The 22,060-nt window shown below is 28.1% G+C and overlaps 1 protein-coding gene across 2 annotated transcripts in view; it reads left to right on the top strand.

The window, feature by feature from the left end:
• The first annotated feature begins 244 nt into the window (after positions 1-244).
• The window catches only part of Hydr2 (abhydrolase domain-containing protein 2), an 80,372-nt gene continuing 58,556 nt past the window's right edge, over positions 245-22,060 (top strand). Inside the window, exons 1-2 of one of the 2 annotated variants that reach the window (XM_075363234.1) lie at positions 245-583; positions 17,809-17,981. In XM_075363234.1, the coding sequence (XP_075219349.1) occupies positions 390-583; positions 17,809-17,981 (367 nt within the window). In that variant the 5' untranslated portion in view covers positions 245-389. The remainder of the gene's footprint in view (positions 584-17,808; positions 17,982-22,060) is intronic. The other variant, XM_075363233.1, reaches the window with a different exon arrangement.

The following is a 22,060-nucleotide window of genomic DNA, read 5'->3' as shown; positions in this document are numbered from 1 at the left end:
AGTAGCAGTACTATCAACATTCTCTGTACAATTAACATTGGAATATTTTTCAAATTCTGCTGTATTGATTAAATATTGAAGAAAATTAAATTTATAACTCATATTTTTTCGAGTGTGAATTTTTTAGGTAAAACTGATAGAGTTGCTTTACCGAAATTATATGGTTTTAGATAAAATCAATCTTAGGTAAAGCTATCTTATCTACTTCGTTGTGGTAGGTAGACAACATCCATTAAAAATAGAACGTAATATCAGTTGACAGCTGCTTCAGTAGTATTATTATCATAGCGGCACTGTTATTGAATACAGGCTGTGGATGTCAGAGTTGTACTATCCGGCTGGCCGAAGAAAGTAGGCGGTGAACCATTCTGGTCTAATTTTTTTTTTTAATGTTTATATCGCCTTTCAAGTCGTTTAAAATCGGAAACATGTCAACAGCAATTTTAGCTGCCGTCGCCGTAATATTGTGTATATTATTTCGTATCCTTAATGTAAATAGTCAACCCCAGAAACCGGTGTTTTTCTGCAAGGATTTGAACTTTCTTACCACCATATTAAAAATCGCACCAATTCTGGAAAATCCGTAAGTTTGTTTACAATGTTATTTTTAGCTTAAAATTTGTGTATTGAATGCTTAATTTATACTAAAATGATGTAAGTGTTATATTATGTAAAAAAAAACTTGTTAATTCTTAATTGTAAATATTCGTTTACTTTTATTATGTTTTCTTAATTTTATATATACGTAAATATAAATTTTAGTGTGCTTAAAATGTTATGTTGTTAAGATATTTATATGCCACAATGAAGCATAATTTAAGTGCCTTAGATCATGAGGATTGCAACAATTGATTTCTATTTCGTGCATTGTTAATTTTATATTGACTAGAGTAATTTATTTAAATGGACTGCAGAATAATTTATGTTGGAATAACAGTTATGTTGCATTATTCTAACTTTATCATTTATTGTTTAGTTAATTTATCCATAGTCATGAATTAATTGTGGTTTCATGTTTGTGCATAACAAATCTGTCTTTCGTGTGATAATTTGTTCATTATAATATATAAGACTAGTAATCTATGATTAGGTTAAGATGTAGATACTCTCCTGTTGTTGATTTTGGGTAATTTTTTATATTTATTTTGAGAGTAGTTAATCGTATCTGATAACATTATGTTATGATATCCTTGCTGTAATTGTAACTAATTTGAAACTTTGAAATATATTTTCATCAGAGGATAATTTAAAGATAACTGAATATCTTAATTTTGTAAGGAATTTGTAAATAAATAAATCATATGAGTTTGCCAATTTATATGATAACATCTGTTCTATCTTTTCTTCTTAGATATTTTCATACAAATTCAGAAATGGGTAGAATTGGTTTAAGATAAGAAAATGTTATGAGATTTGTTACAAAAATTGAGGTAAACATTTTATAATAAGATAACAAGCTAAGTGTTGAAGGTAGAATACCTGTAAGTAAAGCCAGTGATTAATTTACATAAAGTAGATGGATGTAAAAAAAATTGATGAAAGAGATCATTTTGCAGAAAAAAGAAAAATATTCATAAGAAAAGGGTACTGAATGATTTGATAGTGAATAAAGTTGCTACCTGTGCTGATCAGAAATAAATTAAGAGTTATAACAGAGTATCATTAAATGTGTACTTTTGTATTATGATTTTTTTGAGTATTATTTCTGTTACAAGTTAAGTTTATTTGTTTACAATCCATTTTTATAAGTGTGTTGGCAGTCATGACAGTATTACATTTCAGTTTTTTTGGCCCGTATTATTAGTACTTGAATGTTTTCTTATCCCCATTTTATATTTTTATAGTAATGAATTTTATCAGCACAGTTATTCTAAATGTAATTTTAAAACAAAAAAAATCAGTGTTTTGAAACCAGTTACTGTTTGTATTTCTAAAGTTTTTTAAACATTTAATTTTATTATTTTTACATTTAGAGAAAGGGCAAACCAAATAATTTTATTTAAATAATACATTTAAAGTAGATTGGTATAGTTTACACATAACAGATTCTGATGAACTGAATTTCATAGGCAAAAGAACATTTGAAAATGTAGTTATCAAATTTGATGAGAAAAAAATTAATGTAAATTTATGAAATATTTCAATTCTTTGTAGTTAAAAAGTAAATATGTTTTAAAAATATGTAAAGAAACATTTTATGTTATTACCTGTTTAGTTAATTCTTGTGTAATTCAGCATGACTGACAGACAAATGCATGACAAATAGCTATTATTTTATTTCACACAGTTTTTAAATGTTAAAGTTTTTTATAGGTCTATTTAATAATTATTTTTCACTGAAGATACTTTTATGTTAGCCAAATGCATTTGAAGAACATAACATATGGCATTTACAACAATAACAAAGTTGACAATAATAACATATGATGTTTCTAAACATTTTTTTTAAGGTATCTATGTTTTAATTTATATTTTTGAGAACTTATTTGTGTGTTCTGAACAGTTAATTTAAGATTACAATAACAGAAACCAGCAGCACTTATTGTAAATTAATTTACATAAAAACATTTTTTAATTTAATTTGTAATTTTATTTATTTAGTTAAATTTGTTATTCATAACTTTTCATGATCACCAACTATTGATGTCGAAGTTTATTATTTATTTATTTCAATTCATCCCATAACATGTATTTTAGCATTGTAAATACATGGACAGGAGATTTTTTGTGTAAAGTATGACATGTATGATTAGGTGTGTATAAAATAAATTGCATATTTAAAATAAAAAATAATTAATAAAATACATCAGTACCTATAGAAGAGTATGACAATTAAAATCAGTTTACATAACTTGGTAATATACTAATGTGCTGTAAAAAAGCCTCAAGAAAAATTATACAGGTTTAAATTTGCTGCTTAAGCAGTACTAACTTTTATTTATTAGATATTCAAAAACACTCGTAATAAGCTTTTTAATTCTCAAATTAGAAATTTCAGATTTAATGTGTTTGTTGGTTAGACTTGTAAAAATTGAATTTAGGAATAGTTATGTCCGATTATTATGAAAACATTGTGGTGATATTGTGTTGCATGAATATTTTTTCACTGATGACTATGAATATGATTTTCTTTGAGTTGAAAAAACAATTAGAATTTTCTTGAAAAGTAGTTATAGTCAATTTAATTTCGGAAAGATTTGGAGTTCTCGGAAGTTAAATTGGGTATTTCTGCTAAAGCTTAATTCGCATCCCTAGACTTTTCCCAATTTAAGATATTATCCCAAAACAAACAAACTTATAAAAAAAAGATAAGCGATATTGAAAGTGCAAAGCATCAATAAGAATAGAATTTTTATGGCCGGTTTGAAGTATTAGTATCTTTGTTTTATCTCTATTCAAGTACAGTTTTGTAAGTAATTGTTTTTAATTTGTAAGTATTTATGATTAGAAATATGTATTTTATTATTTACTTCTTTTATGATTTAGATTATTAAAAATTATGTTTATTATTTTTAGAAACATTTATTTTTGTGTGTCCATTTTATTGGATTAAATGGGCAGATGTTTGTTTAGTGCTATTTCAACAGAGAGACTTTTGTAGATTAAAAATGCTGTTCTTTCCTGTGTTTATATTTACAGATATGCAGTGTTTACTAAAACAAATTCATTTCATGTAAAATTAAAGGCTTTCCTTTTACAGAAACCAGTTTTATTCTGTGATTGATTAATAATAGCAACTGATGAGTAATAATCGGTACTGATTAGATAAACATGAACTTTTGTGTACTTCATTTTACATACAATTAAATACGTACTCAAATATGACGAACTAATGCCTTTATAATTGCTCCTTTTTTTATTGTGTACCCATTTATTTTATTTATTTATTATCCTCCTCATGTAGTTGCATCATTATTGTTCATAAATAAAATATTTTTATGAATTAATATGGACTATAACCACTTCTTTATTTTATTTATAATTTTGTGCTTAATGTTACTGTAATCAAGATTTTTTGTTGTTCATTTTTTTATTATTTGTTGTTGATTTCTTGTTGCTTTCATATAAATGCTAGAGCAGTTCCTTTACTTTTCTCATTTTGTGGAATAACAAACCTGCCATTCCTGATGTATTCTGTATAATATATAGTAGTTACTTAATGGTTTAAAAAAGGTATTTTTATTTAAATTTACTTTAAAAGGATATATCTTATTTTTTGTACTTTGACATAAGTAACCATTGTTTAATTTTTTTGTAGCCATTTTCTCAACCAACTTTCCATTTCAGTAATAAACCCAGCAGCATTTTGAGTAAAAAATTTGTTGCAATTATTAAATCACAACAATGGGGTCTGATTATCTTTTGAAGAACTCCCAAGTCCTGTTTGCTGTTACTGGTTATTTAATTGCCTTGTGCAATTCAAAATCTATCTTCTCATAAGAGATAATTATAAATGAAAACTGGATTGAATTAAATTGTTTATTTTGCAGGATGTGGGAGGCTAGCTTAAAGGGAAATTTGTTAAATTATTTTGTTTCTGTAGTTAATTTAATTAGAAATAGTTAAAAAAAGAAAATTTTTGTTTTAATAAAAAATGATTTATTCAGATCCATTAACATTTTTTTTTTTTTTTACCTCAGTTGGATTCAAAGTATTATGTGCATTTATATATTGTAGAGGCTAGATTTAAAATTATTTCATTATTGTTTTGAAAATGTTTGTTAAATGTTACTGCATCATCAAGCTATTTGAACTTTTCATGTCATAATAAAACGTGCTGACAGCAGTTTAAATGTATTTGACTTTAGATTACAAGTTGTTCTATTAATTTCTGAGTACAACCTGTAGAAATTCCATATAATATTGGGAATATAAATTGAATTTTTTTTGTGAACAGTCAACATTAATTTTGGGTAGTGTGAGACCTTTGTAGGTTACTTTTGGAAGTTTGTATACATTGTTGCCTGTATAGCAATTGGAATTTGAAATGTGGGTATGGAGGGGAACAAAGAATATTAAAATTATTGACAGAGTAAAAAATTAAAAAGTAATGAGAACAGTGATCTTAGAATAGAAGCCAGAACAATTCAGAATAGAAATAGTCAACTGATCAGGAAAGAGAGAAAAAATTTATTAAAATCCATTGAATCAAACTTAAGCATAATCTGAAAGGAAACGAGATCTATCAGAATCTTTAAAGTTCAGCAGGGAATAAAGAAAAATGGAGATTAACATAGAGCAAGGGATTAGCTTCAGAGCAGTTAACTGTATGATGATGTAGTAGCATTTTTTAAACAATTTTTAAACTTTTAACAACTGAATAAAATAACTGCAGACCAATTTACCTAAAATTAGGTACCTAAAGTTAGGTAACGTAACATGAAGCTCTTTAAATTGGAAAGCTTATTTTTTTTTAATAACTTAGTAAAAGTTAACTTCATGTTCTAAAACTGTATGTTAAAATTTACCCAGCAACATAAATATTTTACAGAATCGTAGACATTTTATGAATTCAATTTTCCTGTTACATCTAATCAAAATTTGTCAGCTTAGATAAATGTTTTTTTCACATTTTACCTTATCTTCACTTAATGTTTTTATGTTTAGCGCGATGGCCATAACGATTGTAGGTAACCTAACATGAATCCAAAGTCACTCATGAACCATCCTCAAGTCCTGTACTAATTTTTTTTTGTATTCTCAAAATCAGTTATCAATTTTACCTTGGAATGTCAATAATTTAAACCTTAAAAAATCTGCATTGTCGGTTTGTTCTGTGTACTGTGTATATATAATTTTCCAGAAATTCAAATAATTCATCAATATTCTGACCATTGAGCCAGTTAACAAATAACAAATTAACCATCAACACAGTAACAGAAAATTTAGAAACTAATACCAAAAGTCATCTTTCGTGGGATCCACATCATCAGTCGGTACAAAATTCTACAGTTACATCAATGAGTAGTTTGAACAAGAATTGAAATTATGGTTTTATTTTTACAAATTAAGACCTTGTTAACTGTGCTTAATTTACAGAAGGCATGTAAAAAGTATCTCTTCACAAACAAAAAAAATTGTACAGCTTGAACTGAAGTTGATGAGATATAAATATTAAAAGACAATATTAATTTTTTTCATTTAGTTACTGGATATGAAAATTGCATTGAGGAAGGTCCAAAAGAATGATTAAAAAATTGATCGCCATTCAGGGTTTCCATTGTTAAACAAAGATTTAATTGTGAAACTTAGGTTAATGAGAATGATTCAGATGAAGATGATATTAAAATTAGGTCACTTGAGTTGAAGCTTTCATTACACAAGAGAATTGCCACCTTAGTACATGCAGGAAAAAATGAGCAATTATTGAATAACATTTCTTATGAAATAAATATAAAAATTTTTTCAGTAACATATTTAATTTTAATTCTTTTTTTTAGTCTTTTTAAATATTTCTGGCAGGCCTACTGTACAGTATTTGTAATTTTTATTTTTACACATTATTGAATTAATTTGTTTAAGTTGCAGGTCTTTATCACCTAACAATAAAAATAAATAAAGTAATTCAGTAGTATCATTTTTTTAAAAATAAATTTGAATGTTGTATTCTATTATTTTATTAAATTTATTTTAAAAAGTCCAAACAAATAAAAAGTTTTAATCGACTTAGGTTCCAAATAGTTTGAATCATTGATATCTGTGTATTTTATCTATTTCAAGCTGTTTTATGATTTATGTAAATCACAAATCATTTGTAATTACTCTCTCTATTAAAAAAGTTATTTAACTATTCAAAAGAAATATTATTGCCTTGACTTATATCTTTTTAATATATGTATAATACTATTTTTATTTAATGTTTTTAAGAGTTCCCAAATTATCCTAATCATTAACATATATGACATTGAAATACTTATATAAAATAAACTCATGTTATTTAAAGCCAAAAACTGGCATTGTCTAAAACCTATCCAGGATAATATTCTCACGTTCATATCCACATTTTGACATCATTGTATTCTTTAAAACTTTGTTAACTGACATTTCTTGGTACGATTTTGATAGTAAGTTATTCAGCGTAATTTATGTCTTCATACTCATGTATGACCTAATAATGTTTTTCCTGTTATTATTTATCTTGTGATAATAATTAAAACATTTCAATATGATTATTCAGAGCATGTTTTAGTGAAGTGGAAGATATTTTAACTTTTAGAAAAATTAAGAAAGAACATTAGTCAAGAGTTGCGAGTTGTTTATGTTTGATGTGAATCAGCACTTTTGGTAAACGGATGCCCATTCCTTGTGAACGTTTTTCTAGACTGTCCTTAATATTTTTCGTAAAGTATACATTAAACTGAAAACTTTGTTAATATCTAGTTGTGAATTTTTTTAGATCAGTTTTTTTAATTTACATAGATCACTGAAAAATATTTTCAAAATATTTTGTGAAATATTTGGGAAGATTATGTTCTACTTACTGATTATTGTACCATTTGAATTAACATAACTTTTTCCCTTGTGAATGAGCAATGTGATCTCAGAAAAGGAAAAGCAATTAAGACAGTATTGGCCTCTTTTGTAAAAAAGATATCTGGAAGTTATTTAAAATATAACTTTTGAAGCAAAAACCAAATCAAATTTTGTATTAAAATATATTTAATAATTTACTTAAGACTGAAATTACTTATTTATGACATCAGCTATTAGAATTTTAATTCTTACTCGACGTTTTTTTTATATGCAGGATGGTATTTCCTGAGATGTTCCAAACGTTATGCAACCATCAGGAGTAAGGGATGCAGTGATGTCCTATTCACCACTTGAAATTTTTAAATTCAGAAAAGTTTTCGGTCGACTTGTGCGACAAATCAAAGAAAACACTGAGGACAGTCAGTTTTTTCATTACAAATAATGGAATTCATAATACATAAACAACCTATAAATTTATAACCAAAGTATTATATCACATCGCATTGAAATTGTTCTTCCAAAAGACCGTTTGCAGCAAATTATGCAGCTCCTCTTCAGTAGCATTACCAGTAACACTGATGTTTATAGCACCCACATTAAATCGGTTTGGAAATCTGATGTGATATATAATTAGATATATGTATAAACATAATATTGTACATATAGTTAGATAATATATCATGTTTTTTTTTTTCAAATTAAGTATGTAATTTTAAATTGTTAAGTGTGTTGAGATCTTGGGTTTTGTCTAAGTAATATTTTTTACATCAAATTTAATGTCTGAATATTTAGATAACCATAATTTACAGAGTTTACCTGTAACACATAAAAACCAAGATCTCAACTTGCTACAATAGTATTAAATTTGCATACTAAATTTCACAAAAACAGTATATTAAATGAAAAAACACAATATAATTACTTGCATTTTTGACTACACACCAGAGGAAATAAAATAGGCACATATAATAACTATGCCATCGATTACTCCCACTGAAGAGGAGTTATATAATTAGTTTGGAAGAACAGTTTTTAGGTAATTTGAAAAAGAATCATTTATATTAAGTAAATAAATTTAAATGTTTGTATATAAATTTAAAATGTTTCTATGTTATATCTTGCTGTTCTTATGAGTTATAATCAAAGAATAAATGAACACGTAAGAATTTTTGCCGCCATTTTATTAATTGGTCTATTTTTCATTACCATATAAAATTTGTTTAATTTAGTAATGAGCCTTAACATATTATGTCAGAAGTACAGTAAAAAAAAAAAATAATGAAATAGATTTTTCATGTGCAGCATAAAGCATTTTTTAATTTTATTTTTATTTTTAATATTGTTGATGGCTCATAAATTTTATATAATCATAAACATTATTGTGTAAAAATTTGTGTATAAATAAAATTAAAACCATGTTTACCGGAATCTAATCCATCTGATCTTTCTGAAACATTTATTGACCTTTCTTTGTCTTTAAATTCTATAGTCATTTATGTAATGAAACTGCATCTAGCCCTATTTAACTATGTATATTTAGATATGCAGGAATCAGCTTATTAAGCATATTTAAACCTGTTGGTTTTTAATGCTTACTTTGCACTTTCAATGTCTATGATTCTATTCAGTGAGACACATTAAGATGTTGAGCAGAACCATCAAATGAAATTACCCAGTCAGTATTTTCTTATCATGTATAATTTGTTTTTTATATAAAAATATAATAATTACCTGTTAGAAATTATTATGTATTTATATTGTAGATCTATTAAAGATGTATTGTAAATAGTATAGCTGGAATAATCAACCTAGTGGTAAATAAAGCAGGTTTTTTTTGTTTCACTGTAAATTGAAAGAAATTGTTTTAAATTATTTACAGTACTATGTGGATAGCATACTGACAGGATTAACGAATAAATGTTTACATGGCTGTAGTTCACTGACAGTACAGAACTATGTATTATAACTGAAGAGAATTCTTCATTTTTTCTAAATAAAAATGTATGTATAGTATATCATAATATTATTGAAATTTCCTGGTACAGTTACAAATTTAGCAGTTTTCCCCAGTGTTGAAATTCAAAATAATTGCTATTCTCTTATGACTACTTATATTGTTATCTCTAAAAAGTAACAAAAATCACATAGATTGGTTTGTTTAACAAGTAAAATTTTCTAAAAAGTAGAACGTTTTCAATCCTTAGCTACGTTAGTTCATCCCAAGACAACTTAAACTGTCAAAAATATTTCAAATTACAATATTTTGTGCTATTCAAACAGAAGCTGCTTTTAATAAAATGCAATGCTCTATGTAGTAAAGTGTGAAAAGTTATTTCCATTCTGGTAATAACTCATGAACCTAACCAAGTTGTATAAAAAACCAATAAACAAAGTTTTATAATATAAAAGTAGATAGTGGAAACAATAAAGGGTTTAAACAAATTAAAGACCCTTTATTATGTTATCCATATCTTTGTGCTAAGGGTTGAGAACTGTTGTTCAATAAAAATGCCTCATTTAATGAATAATTAAAAAAATGTCAAGTCTACGTTAAAAAGTAAGTTTTACAGATTTAAAAAAACATGCTTTTATTATTCTGTGGCATTTCTGTTATAAGATTTTTTTAGTTTCTATTCTCCTTTATGTACAGCTAACTCACTTTCTCATTCACTTTTTTAAAAAAATTCTGTATCAGTTTTTTATGTGGGTGCTTGCATACTAGTTTTTATTTGCTAAAGATTTTCTCATTACTCTTTGTGCTGTTTTTCTGTAAAATCAGGTTTATAACTGAACATCATCAATCTTATTGATTACTGATAACAAATGTTTTCTGATAACAGCTATTCATTGATATTTACCACAGTGTCATTACTTATCTGGTATTATTAAATATGTGTTTGATTAGAGATAGTAAATTGTTAATAACCTTTCCTGTATTATTCTTATTTTATATCAACATCAATGTAATATTTAGTTTATAGAATTTTCTGAACACCTGGTCATGTTCTGCTATAAGCTTTATTTCTGTTCTGCTACCATTTAATGCTTATAGCTGTAAAAATTTAACCAGTTATTACATTTTAAAATAACATTACTCATTTTTCCTTAGCATCTCACATGTCAGATAGGTTTTATTTTATGCCATTGTTGAAACTCATAACCAATTCTGATCAAGTTACACCATCTCCCCAGTGAGTTAACTCTTAGGTTATGTTTGGAACGAGGTAATGTATCAAAAGTAATGTATAAAAGCATACTACTTTTGATAACAAACTCAATAGAGTTTGTAGTAGATTAATTATATTGTTTTGAAGAATTTGGAAGTTTGAAACGCATTATATCAATATTAAAAATATATGTTTTTTTAAATCATTTTATTTTTTATTGTTAGTAAATTTTATTTATTTGCTGTTTTATACAGTAATTGTTTCTTCAGAAGTTAACACTACTTTAGAAACAGCATTGCAGGTCACAGTATCTGTGAACACAATATTACACTGGGCTGGTAACTAAAGATCTACAAAGTCTAAAGAGAAGGAGAAAACAAGTTGTACAGAAAGAATGGATGTCAGTAACAGTAATAATAATTATAATAATAGTCAGTAACTCATAACTTGTCTTCTCCGTTTTACATTACATTCCTTTCAAGTCAATATTAATGCTAAAAAATAGTTTTATTTATTTTCATTGGACTGTTGTCCATATTTTTTTCTGCATATAAAGATGGCTAATAAATTTATCAGATAGGTAATAAATTTATGCCAGGAAATTAATTTTCTGCTGTTACTAATTTGTATTATATATATATATATATTTATTTATTTTTACATGATTTGTGATAGGAAATGAAGTTATATTTATATTGTACTTAAAATGTTTAATTATTGTCATTATATTTCTGTAAAAATATAAACTAAAAACACTTAACTATAATTATTCTGTTTCTATTTAGGCAATTACAAATTTATGTCTAACTAGTTGTTAAAATAAGCTGGTTGGTGTAGCAACATGGTGTGTTGCGTGCACACATACACACACACACACACACACACACACACACACACACACACAGTATCCAGCAGAATTCTATATTCTCATTAAATGCTCATATTCCATCAATTATTTTTATTTGGTACATCCTGAAAAGATAGCAGTTAATGAAACATGGAACTCCCTCCTACTGTGAGGTATATGGAACAATTCGTTTTATCAAGTGGAAGGACACCATGCCATCAAGATTTATCAACAGTTACCTCATATATTTATGGAACTAATAGTATTAGCATAATTAGTTGAATTAATGAATATTTATTGTTGTTACCTAATTAACAAAAATATTCATCTGTATACTATGATACCAAAAAAAGATAGTTAACAGTATTTAGGAACAGTTTTGGTGATTCAATTACTGTAACCTGGGAACAGAATAATATCAGAAGTTTGTCATGAAACATTAACACTCTTAGCGCCACATCTAAATCAGTAAAACTTCACCCCAGGCCAGACATTTTTTATTTATTTATTAAGACCATTATGTGTGCATCAAAATTACACACGTGGCCGTTTTGACATTGCTAAAAATGTATCAGATTAATACACATGGCGCTAAGAGTGATAAAAAAGCATGGGATTTGCATGAAGGATGTACTGTTCTACATGATAATGTGCTGCCTGTGACAGTATGCTCTCTGAAGTTACAAAATTTTTACTTAATCAGTTCAGCAGAAGATCTTTTTATTATGGTCTAGTCTTGGCATCGAATGACTACCATCATTCACAGAGATGAAAGGTCAGCTGGCTTTGAAATCCACAAGTTGCTAATGAATGGAGTTAACAGCCAGTTTGGTGACTATTGAGTTCATCAATGAGGATCTGCAAAAGCTTAAATCATAGTGCAATAAGTGCCTGAATTCAGGCTGTGACTATAGAGACATAACATAGGTAGGTCAGGTAACTTACTGATATAATAAAATCTTTTTCTCAAATTTTGAGTAGCTATTATCACTCTTACCACTTGTAATCAGCTAAGTTTCACACTTTGTAGACTGAAAAATAAATTTATGCCAGTATTTATTTTATTTCCACAGGAGTCGTTTTTTTTTAAATTCAAGGCGAGTTCAACTCCCTTTTAATTTTTGGTTTTTTTGTCTAGATAATATGTTTGTAACATAGATTGTCATAAGGATTAAGTTAATTTCACCTGCAAGCTTTATTAAAATTCTATAAAGTATATTTAAACACAAAAATATCAGAAAGAAACATTTGTAACATTTTATAGACAAAATTGTTATACATATTTATATTTCAGTTCTTACGTTAAGATGTGTTTTTAAAGTCAGTAGCAGAGTATATAAAAATGTACAAAAAGGAAAATTCAGAGTTACCTAAGAGTTTGATATATTGACTTTAAATTCTCAACTGCAAACTGTCAAAAGCAAGGACTTGGTCATATGAAGAAGATATATTTTTAATAAACTGTTTCTTATGCTACATATTTTAACATTTACATACTTATAGATTACATGTATTAACTGACACATAATGAGGAAAATGATCTGCTTTTATTAGAAAATGTTTATGCGATCTTATTGTGGAAAGTTATTAAAGAGAAGTGCTCATTTGTTTAATAAGCAGTTTCTGTCAGTAGACCTTCTATTCAAATGTTTCAGCAGTAATAAAATTGCTTAGAGTTGTTAGTCATTAATAATTACAGTAATAGAAAAATATGTTCCAATCTTTTATTGAAGATTACATTCTTAATTTTACCTTATTTTGTAATATGTTGTATTCATTGTTGTATTGTCAATAATAAAAAAAGTTAAAATGTTTCTGTTTAAATATTTGTTCGATAAATACAAGTGCAAACTTTTAGAAAGTTACTGTTATTCATTCATTTAGTATTATCATTGTTTTCTGTAAAACTTAAAAAATGTAAACCACAACTAAATCTTTAATCGATTATACATTATAATTTTTTTGTACACATACTGCTTGTTCTATTATATTCTATATGAGCAGTTTTTTTTTAATTCTCAATTTTTTCTCAGATAGTCTTGTTAATAAATCTCTTGATATTTTGACTTGAGGTGTAAGGTATCTGACTAAATATTTCTTGTTAAACCCATGAAAGCTGTTAAAGAGTAGTTGTAATATTATAAATAAAGTGTTTATTCATTAATATTTGAAACTAAATGATGTGGTTATACTAAAGCAGTGCTACAGGACTGGCAATTTTCCATTATCCATACCATTAATATTTTATGTTGTATTTTGCTGCTGATTATCCACCTACTTACCTGGCAACACTACCCACAAGAAAATACACTGAATCGTAATGTGATACTTTGAAGTGGTTTAATCTTATTGCGAATTATGTGAAAATTTTGTTCAATACTTTGAGATTAAAACATTATCTAAGTCATGTATAGACACAACCATTATAGATGTTTTCCAGAATTTCATTATTAATCTTGTAACTTTCTTAAATTTTACGATGTTAATCCTTTAGTTTTGCCTTGTATCTGGTAATTAGGAGGGAATTATTAGTGTATTTGGCTTTACCTGATAAGCATTTCAGCCTATCAGGTAAAGATGGCTTGTTATGCAGCCATCAGACAAAAACCAAGTCCTCAACTCAGTTTGCAAGCCGATATCAAAGATGCACCGACTCATCAGACCGTAGCACCCTATGCATGAAGAACCTAGCAAGGTCAGACCTGGATCCCAACTGAATCGATAATGGGAAAGAAGGATCAAGAATAAGGAAAGGGGTGATTGGTAAAAAAGGATGTTTAGCTCGTTAGGGTAGGATAGTTTACCATTTTGCCAAAACCATTTTATTTTGTAATTGTCCTCACCTTCCATTTTAACATTTTTTATTTTTACTTTTTTAATATTGTTTATATTAATACAGATTTAAAATAGTCGTCGTCCTAAAACGTTGAAGTATGTGATATAGTATTCTACTAGAAACATTAGTAAAAAAAAAAAATGTTTTTGTGCCATATGAAGAAAGAGAAAGACCTTAAATATGAAAATTTGTGTAAAATGAAAATGTAACCGCACTTTCAGGAACTGCTGGTCATAAACAAATTCTTTCTAATTTTCATCAACTTTTATACAAAAATAAATTTAATTTTGGATAAAACTCATTAAATTTTATTTTTCCTTTTTTTAATAGTTTTAGGCATAACTATTGTTGGTGAATGAGAGGATGAATGCCTTATAATCTAATTCTGATCAGATCTTTAAATTATCTGTCGGAAACAATCTTATCATACCTTTCTCCACCCTTTTGTTTTACCTATTGTCATCATATCTTCTTTTTTGGAAACCTTCTTTCACCATGGAAACTATGTCAGCTCCTGCTTTCACTCTATATATAATGCCATACTAGGTTCTAATAGTCAGCAGAGCAGCACTAGTATGGCACTCTAGCTCCTTTCTGGTGGCATTTTCTATAAGCCAGCAGGGCAGCTGCTTTTTAGTGGGATTTAGTCAATCTGCAGTTCTTGCCAGTGGAAAATCCAGGAAGGACTGTTTCTTATGGGGGGGTTACACAAAATGCCACTGCCACATTACTGGCTGAGGTGCCCATTGTTTCTAATACTAAATCTAAACTTATCTTGAAATCACAAAAAAATCCAGCTGTTTTGAAATTCTTACATTTAAAAAAAATAACAAGTTTGGGTAATACAGAATCAGCAGTCTGCAAAGAGGCTACGTGTATGTATGAGTGATTAAGTGATACATACACCCATGTAATAATTATTTCTGACTGATTTTTAGTAATTTTGTTGTTTATTGGATTTTTGTAAAAACTCAACATTGCATCCATATGAAGCACTCTTTATCAAGATTTCTAAACTGGTTAATTTTATCAATTCCTTTTATTTAAAACATTTTTATTAAATCCTGATGTCTCATTGCCCATGTATTAATTCGTATTGTGGTTGTTCATAATTTATTCTCGGTCTTATTATTGTCAATAATTATAAACAAAATGTTTTTTCTCAAAGTTGAAGGTATTACATTTTAATTTTGATAAATTAGCAAATATGATTTATCTGAAGGAGGTTCAAAAGGAAGGCTGCAATGGCCATTAGTCTTTTATACATAATAGCAGAAATGGTATATTAAATAGAGTACTTATTGTACTGCACAGTATGTAAACTGTCTGGTGTATTGCAAAATGGAAATTAACATATAAATATGTATGAACAATTCTCATACACACACGTACAATGAAACTATATTAATGCATGCTTTTATAGCATTTACACAATATTTTAAAACTTACAAACTAGTTTAAGTAAAAATATTACTTGAGTTGTAATGATCTCATTTAGTCTCACTGATAAATGAAAAAAAAGGTCTAAAATTATAAATACATGTACTTAAAATTATTTCAAATTATCATTGAGTAAGGTGTAAAAATAAATCACGATTCAGAAGGCATTATAGTGACAATCATTTGAGCACATATTGAACATGATGCAGTAATTTTAGGGTTTTTTAAAATTTTAAATTAGTATTATTTAAAAATTTGTCAGCAGTGTAGTGTTGTTTTTTAAAATAAAATTTTATAATTTTATTTTAAAGAAATCTGTGACAAGATTTTTTAAATGGTTTGCTAATTTATTAAAATATGGCTACAGCATTATAAGGTCTTTTCTTACAAGCTGAAGTATTTATTGTATTGAGTTACATAAAAACAGCTTTGTTGTCTGGTTCAACAAAGGTGGATATTATTGTGTTTTAAGAATAAGTAACTATTCTTTTTAGCAAATGTTTTTAACTATTCTTTTATGCACAACAAACTATATAATGCACACATACATGCTCTAAGATATTTGTCTTTAAAAGATTTAAGCTATGTAAAATAAATAAAGCAAGTTTAAAATAAGAGCAGTTATTTTGTTTTAAGAATATTATGTAATGGCAAAAGCATTATTGATTATGTATAGGTTGTGTTTAATGATGTAATAAGTGACCCTCCTTGAAGATTACTTTGTCTGTATTGTAAATATTTTTAATACTGAAAAATGTATATAAAAAAAGTATAAGTTATCTTAGTTAGGTTATTTTTGACTTAAAATTTGTATGTAGATTTTTTTGTTGTATTTCTGGTCCTGCTTACTTACTTTATTCATTCCAGCAAATCAAATTTTGTGAAAATGTAACTTGAAAACTATTTAATGTTTATTTTTTAGATTTGGCTGTTAAATATTAAAGATTTCTGATGTTCTAACTATTTTTCTTGTATATTTTTAACATTATAATTTTTCCTAAGTGAAATTAAATTAATTTGCCATTTAGTCCTGGCAAGAAGCAAACTAAACCAATCGCTGCACCTATGGAAGTCTTGACTTGCCAACTGCAGTGAATATGGCATTAAGAATGAGCGACCCATAGATATCTCAAGAGGATTTACCAGGTCATATACCTTCTACTAAATACTGACTCTAACACCACAATCACTTGCCTAAATTGTATGCAGTTAATCATTCCACAAACTGTACAAAAAACCTGTAGTCACCTTAGTAGGCCACAGGCATCCTCCTGCTATTCATAAATAACTGTGAATTGTGAAACAAGATTAACTGCTATTTAGCTACCAGCATTCTAACTGCAAATCAAAATCCACTGCAAATTTACTATTCTTGTTTACTACTTCACCGAGAGGTCCTGACCACACCTTTGACCATCTACTGCACAGTTTGAAAACCAAATCTGTTTTGATGGTAGCATTTGACAGAGGTGGCTTCAACAAGTCAAGTTAAAAGACAAAATAAACTAAACAATACAGCCTGAGTTAAAAGTTTACCTTCCTCCCTGCCTTGAGTGATCAACTCAATACTACTTCTTTGAATCCAATTGTCAACTCAGCTGACTCATTGGCCACTTTGATGTTATCTATAAGCCAGTGATAAGGAGCTGTTTGTGATACCAAATACTGGTTAGAGCAAACACATGTGAATCAATAGCTGGTCTGTGGAGCCCACCATAAGTATAAGTACTGGCTGAAGTGCCCATTCAGTAAAGCTGATGCTTTTACTATGCTAAATCTAAATTGTCATTGCTTTAATTTAACTGCTGTTGTTGTGTTTATTTTTGGCTTTAAAATAATGAATTTTGTTTGTAAGTCTTAAAAAAAAAGGTAGAATTAATTATACATTAGGAAATCTTTATAATTTTAATTTTTAGAATCTGACATCCTTATTTGTTGTTAATGTAATTATATCATGTGTGAATCTTTATTTTTGTAACTATTGCTATTATTAATGTTATATTTATTTCAAATACTGAATACTATTGACTTGCACATTGTTTCAGATACATTCCAACAAGGCTGTGGGGATTTAGTGGTCATGTTCAGACAATTGTACATAGCATTATTGGAAGGGTAAGGTGCCCTTGGCCTATAGGGGAGAGGACATATTTGTCACTAAGTGATGGTACAACACTCACATATGATTTGTATCAGCCTATCGACCAGTCTCATGATGGTAAAACACTATTTTGTTTAAAAATGTTTAAAATGATTTTTGAGGTGATTATTTAGAAAACTATGACAAAATGTCATTTTGTCATCATCAAAAAGTCAATCTTGACATATGTTTTTATGGTCATTGTGTTAATCATCGATAAACTTATCACATGTTGGCTTTTTGATGGTTTAATCATTTAAGGTAGACTTTGTCTGGATTTTTAGCCTATCCTATTTTTTAACCTATCTTAAATTCTGGCAATTTATGTGTCTACTTAAGTGGAATTGAGTTTCATCTGAGAAAAAATTTTTAGAGCCCCATGGTCATGAGAAGATAATTAACCCGATTTACCTCAAATAGAGGTAGTCCCTTTATAAGTAAAACATTTTCTCTCTTTCCTTCCATTTCCTTATCCATTTTTCTTTCTTCCTTAGCTGGGTGCCATAGGAACTGGGTCAGCTGCTACCCCTTCTAGCAGTAAGCGGGCAGCATGTTTTTACTGTGGCTCAGTGAAGTGGCAACGTGTTTTTTGTACTGGTGGAGTGTTCAGGGACCCTTGTTTTCTATGCGGTGATGTTCTATCTGTCCAACTAGCAGCTGTGGTGCTAACCAAGTAAAGCCAAGCCTCTCATTCCATATAAAATCTAGTCTGTGTGATCATGATTTAAATTAAGGAGGCATCTGCTGAAGTCTACCTGTTTGTCATAGTTGAGAAGTTTTTATTCTTGAAGCTCAAAATCATTATGAAGATAGCCTGTTGTAAACTTAACTCTTTTAAATAAACGTTTATCGTATGCTTAGATTCTTTAATAATTGTTTGTGATCGTATGCTTAGATTCTTTAATAATTGTTTGTGTTATGTAGTAGGGAAAGCAATCTACGCTGTCACCTTTCGCCTTAATTCTTATTTAAATTTCTGATGTATGTACAGACTATCATCTTGAAAGTGGCAAGTCACTTGCTCACTTTATGTTGAGATGTTTCTTTTCACACCATACATTAGGTAACAATAATGCGCTATTATTAGATAGTCAAATGAAACCATTATATTTCACATAAATTATGAAGTATCAAAATAAGTAAAAAATTTAATTAAAAATATACCTTATTATACTGAATTAGTTTTCGTTATGTTTTTAGTTGAAACACTTTTGTTGTGCATACTGCTTAGAACCTGTATATTATAGCAAAATATTCATATATATATATATATATATATATATATATATATTATAGCAAAATAATACTGAATTAAAAATAAAAATTAACAGCAATAATAATGTATTAACATGTAATAATAAATTAGATAGAGCAATAATGATTTTTTTTTGTTTAATTAAATTTGTGCGTTTAAAAAAACTATTTTCTTATTTTAATCAAACATTTTTTAAACACCACTGAATTCTACTTTCCAGTTACTGTGCCGAAAAGTATTTACAGAGTCATTTAACTGTTGCTAGGCATGTTTTTTAGTCTTATAACTCCTTTGTGGAGTATTTTATGGAGTCTCCTACTGGGCAGCTCCCTAGATGGCATATTGGGGGAGGTTTGTCAGGTGTGGTGGATTCTGGGGAATAAAATATCCAAAGTTGACCAAATAATATACAGTTCAGTAGTGTTAGATTATCAATGACCAAGGGAAGAAAAATGATCACAGATTGCTGGTTGTCCACCCACCAGGTTGGTTTATTGGTGAATGTGTCTTCATAAATCAGCTGATTTCAAAATTGAGAGTTCTAAGGTTCAAATCCTAGTAAAGGCAGTTACTTTTACACGGATTTGAACACTAAATCGTGGATACTGGTGTTCTTTGGTGGTTGGGTTTCAATTAACCACACATCTCAGAAATGGTCAACCTGAGATTGTACAACACTACACTTCATTTACACTCATATATATCTTCTTCACTCATCCTCTGAAGTAATCCTAATGTTGGTTCCGGGGGCTAAACAGAAAAAAAAAAGATTGCTGATTGTCCACCAATGGGGCTAACTACATCACTCTTTCAAAAGACATTACTACAAAATCAAAAAACCCCTCAGATTTGGTCAAGAGAGAGGAATGTCAGAGCTTCAATTCAAAAAGGGTAGCTGTTGGATAGAGTGGAATGGCATTTTATTGGAGGCTAGGGTCTTACATGGTTTTAGGCACTAAAGATTACAAATTTTTAAAAGATTCATATATTATTGTTGCTCATTAAGTAGTGTTCACAACAAAAGTGGTTCCATAAAACCTAAAAAATAAATCATAAAAAATAATATTTATTTATCTATTAATTTATTCTGCTGTTAAGATATGACTTAATGAAATATTTATCACTTAAACAATAAATGAGTATAAACAAATCTTTTATTCCAATTGGTACATAATAATACATTATATACATCACGTCTTTATAAGATAAATTATAAATACAAAGACAAATTCTAAAATAAAAATAGATATAAATAAAGTCGATATTATAATTAATTAAATACACATAAAATAATGTTAAGGTAAATGCATTAAACACAAAAAAATTACAAGAAAATAGTTCAAAATTCAGATAAATGATATTGAAAATTACTTTGAGCAAATATTTGTATGCAGATTGAACAGGACACAGATAAATTCGTTTTTTTTTAAATTAATTAGTATTATGTAAAAATGTATTGGTAGAGTAATATTGTTTCTTTAAAAAGAAAAAATTTAATTTAATTTTAAATGAATTGGTGGGAAAGTTTTTCAAAGGTTTGATAATTTATTAAAAATGGCATTGGAAGCATAAGTAATAAAGGCTCTTTCTTGTTATTCAAAGTATTATGTTGAGTTATATTAAAACAGTTATTGATGAGTTATTTTTTATTCAGAGAAAGAATTGATATGCACACCCACTGCATAAGCATTAACAAATTAAATTACAAAAATCTTATAAGGGAGGCATACCCAACAAATTCATAATAAATAAAATGTCAAACATTTTTTTAACAAAAGTAATCCATAAAATAACAAAAGAAAATAAGATATGGTTACAATTATAATATATAAAGGACCATAATTTGTTAATTGCTTTTAAATGGTAATTAACCTATAAATAAGATTAAAAAAAAAAGATATAATAAAAAAATATAAATATTATGAAGCTATAAGAGATACAGTTGCTACTAGACATCAACAAGAGACACCTTAAAAAGCAATTGCCGGTCCCAAAAAGAGCCATTAAGAAAGTCTGCTCCCAGGGCAGTTGGCATTGGTGGCTGAGGTAAGGAGGCATCCACTTTAATATAGAAGACTGGTTTTGAAGACAGGTCGTTTAGTCAAAGAGCTACAGAGCTGAAGACAGCTACTATGACAGCTGGGCCAGCTCAGGAAACTAAACCTTAGATGGTTCGTTAAAGAACTGTTTTGCTTTGCCTTACAGAGGCTAGAGCTGTAAGCCTGACTGGGTGCATCAGCAGTAGTGAAATGATTGAGCTCTTCTACTTTAGTGATGTCATCCTTCTTCCTGGGTTGTGATCTGGCCCTCCCTGTTGACATTTCTGCAATCTGGTCATGTAAGCATGCACTTTATATATGTAGCTGCCAGATCACAGTGATCGGAGACATGTGATTGGCTGATTTGGCACACTCTCTCAGTCAGAATACAATTATTTTGTTTTTTGACATGGTTTTATTTCATACCTCATTTGTCAAAATATAAATAAAGTCTCCCAATTAGTTACTGTGTACTAGAGTGATGGTGTAGCATAATAGTTCAAGCAAAAAGTTATAATAAACAGAATAAATAAAAGCATTCTTAAAAAATAATGACATAACTATAATAAACAATTTGATGACAATAACAAATGCGTAAGCTAAATGATTATAATTATGACAATAAATTTAATTTATGTCATGGATTCAGTTATTACTAAATTTGCTGTGTGACTGGTTGGTTAAAGCAGTCGATAGACTCTTTAGTTTGACTGATGGTTTTTCAAGATTGAGCCACAGCAACCGATTGTAATGAATATTATTCTGATGAATACTGTGCATCGACCTAGCCAAGTCCCTCACCAGAACAGTTTGGTTGCTGTACAAAGAGCAAGCATATAAAAAAAATGTGTACTTTCATGACT

The sequence above is a fragment of the Lycorma delicatula genome, chromosome 4, assembly GCF_047948215.1.
Source record: "Lycorma delicatula isolate Av1 chromosome 4, ASM4794821v1, whole genome shotgun sequence".
Taxonomy (NCBI): domain Eukaryota; kingdom Metazoa; phylum Arthropoda; class Insecta; order Hemiptera; family Fulgoridae; genus Lycorma; species Lycorma delicatula.
The sequence above is the reverse complement of the archived record's forward strand: the minus strand, read 5'-3'. Positions and strand labels throughout refer to the sequence as shown.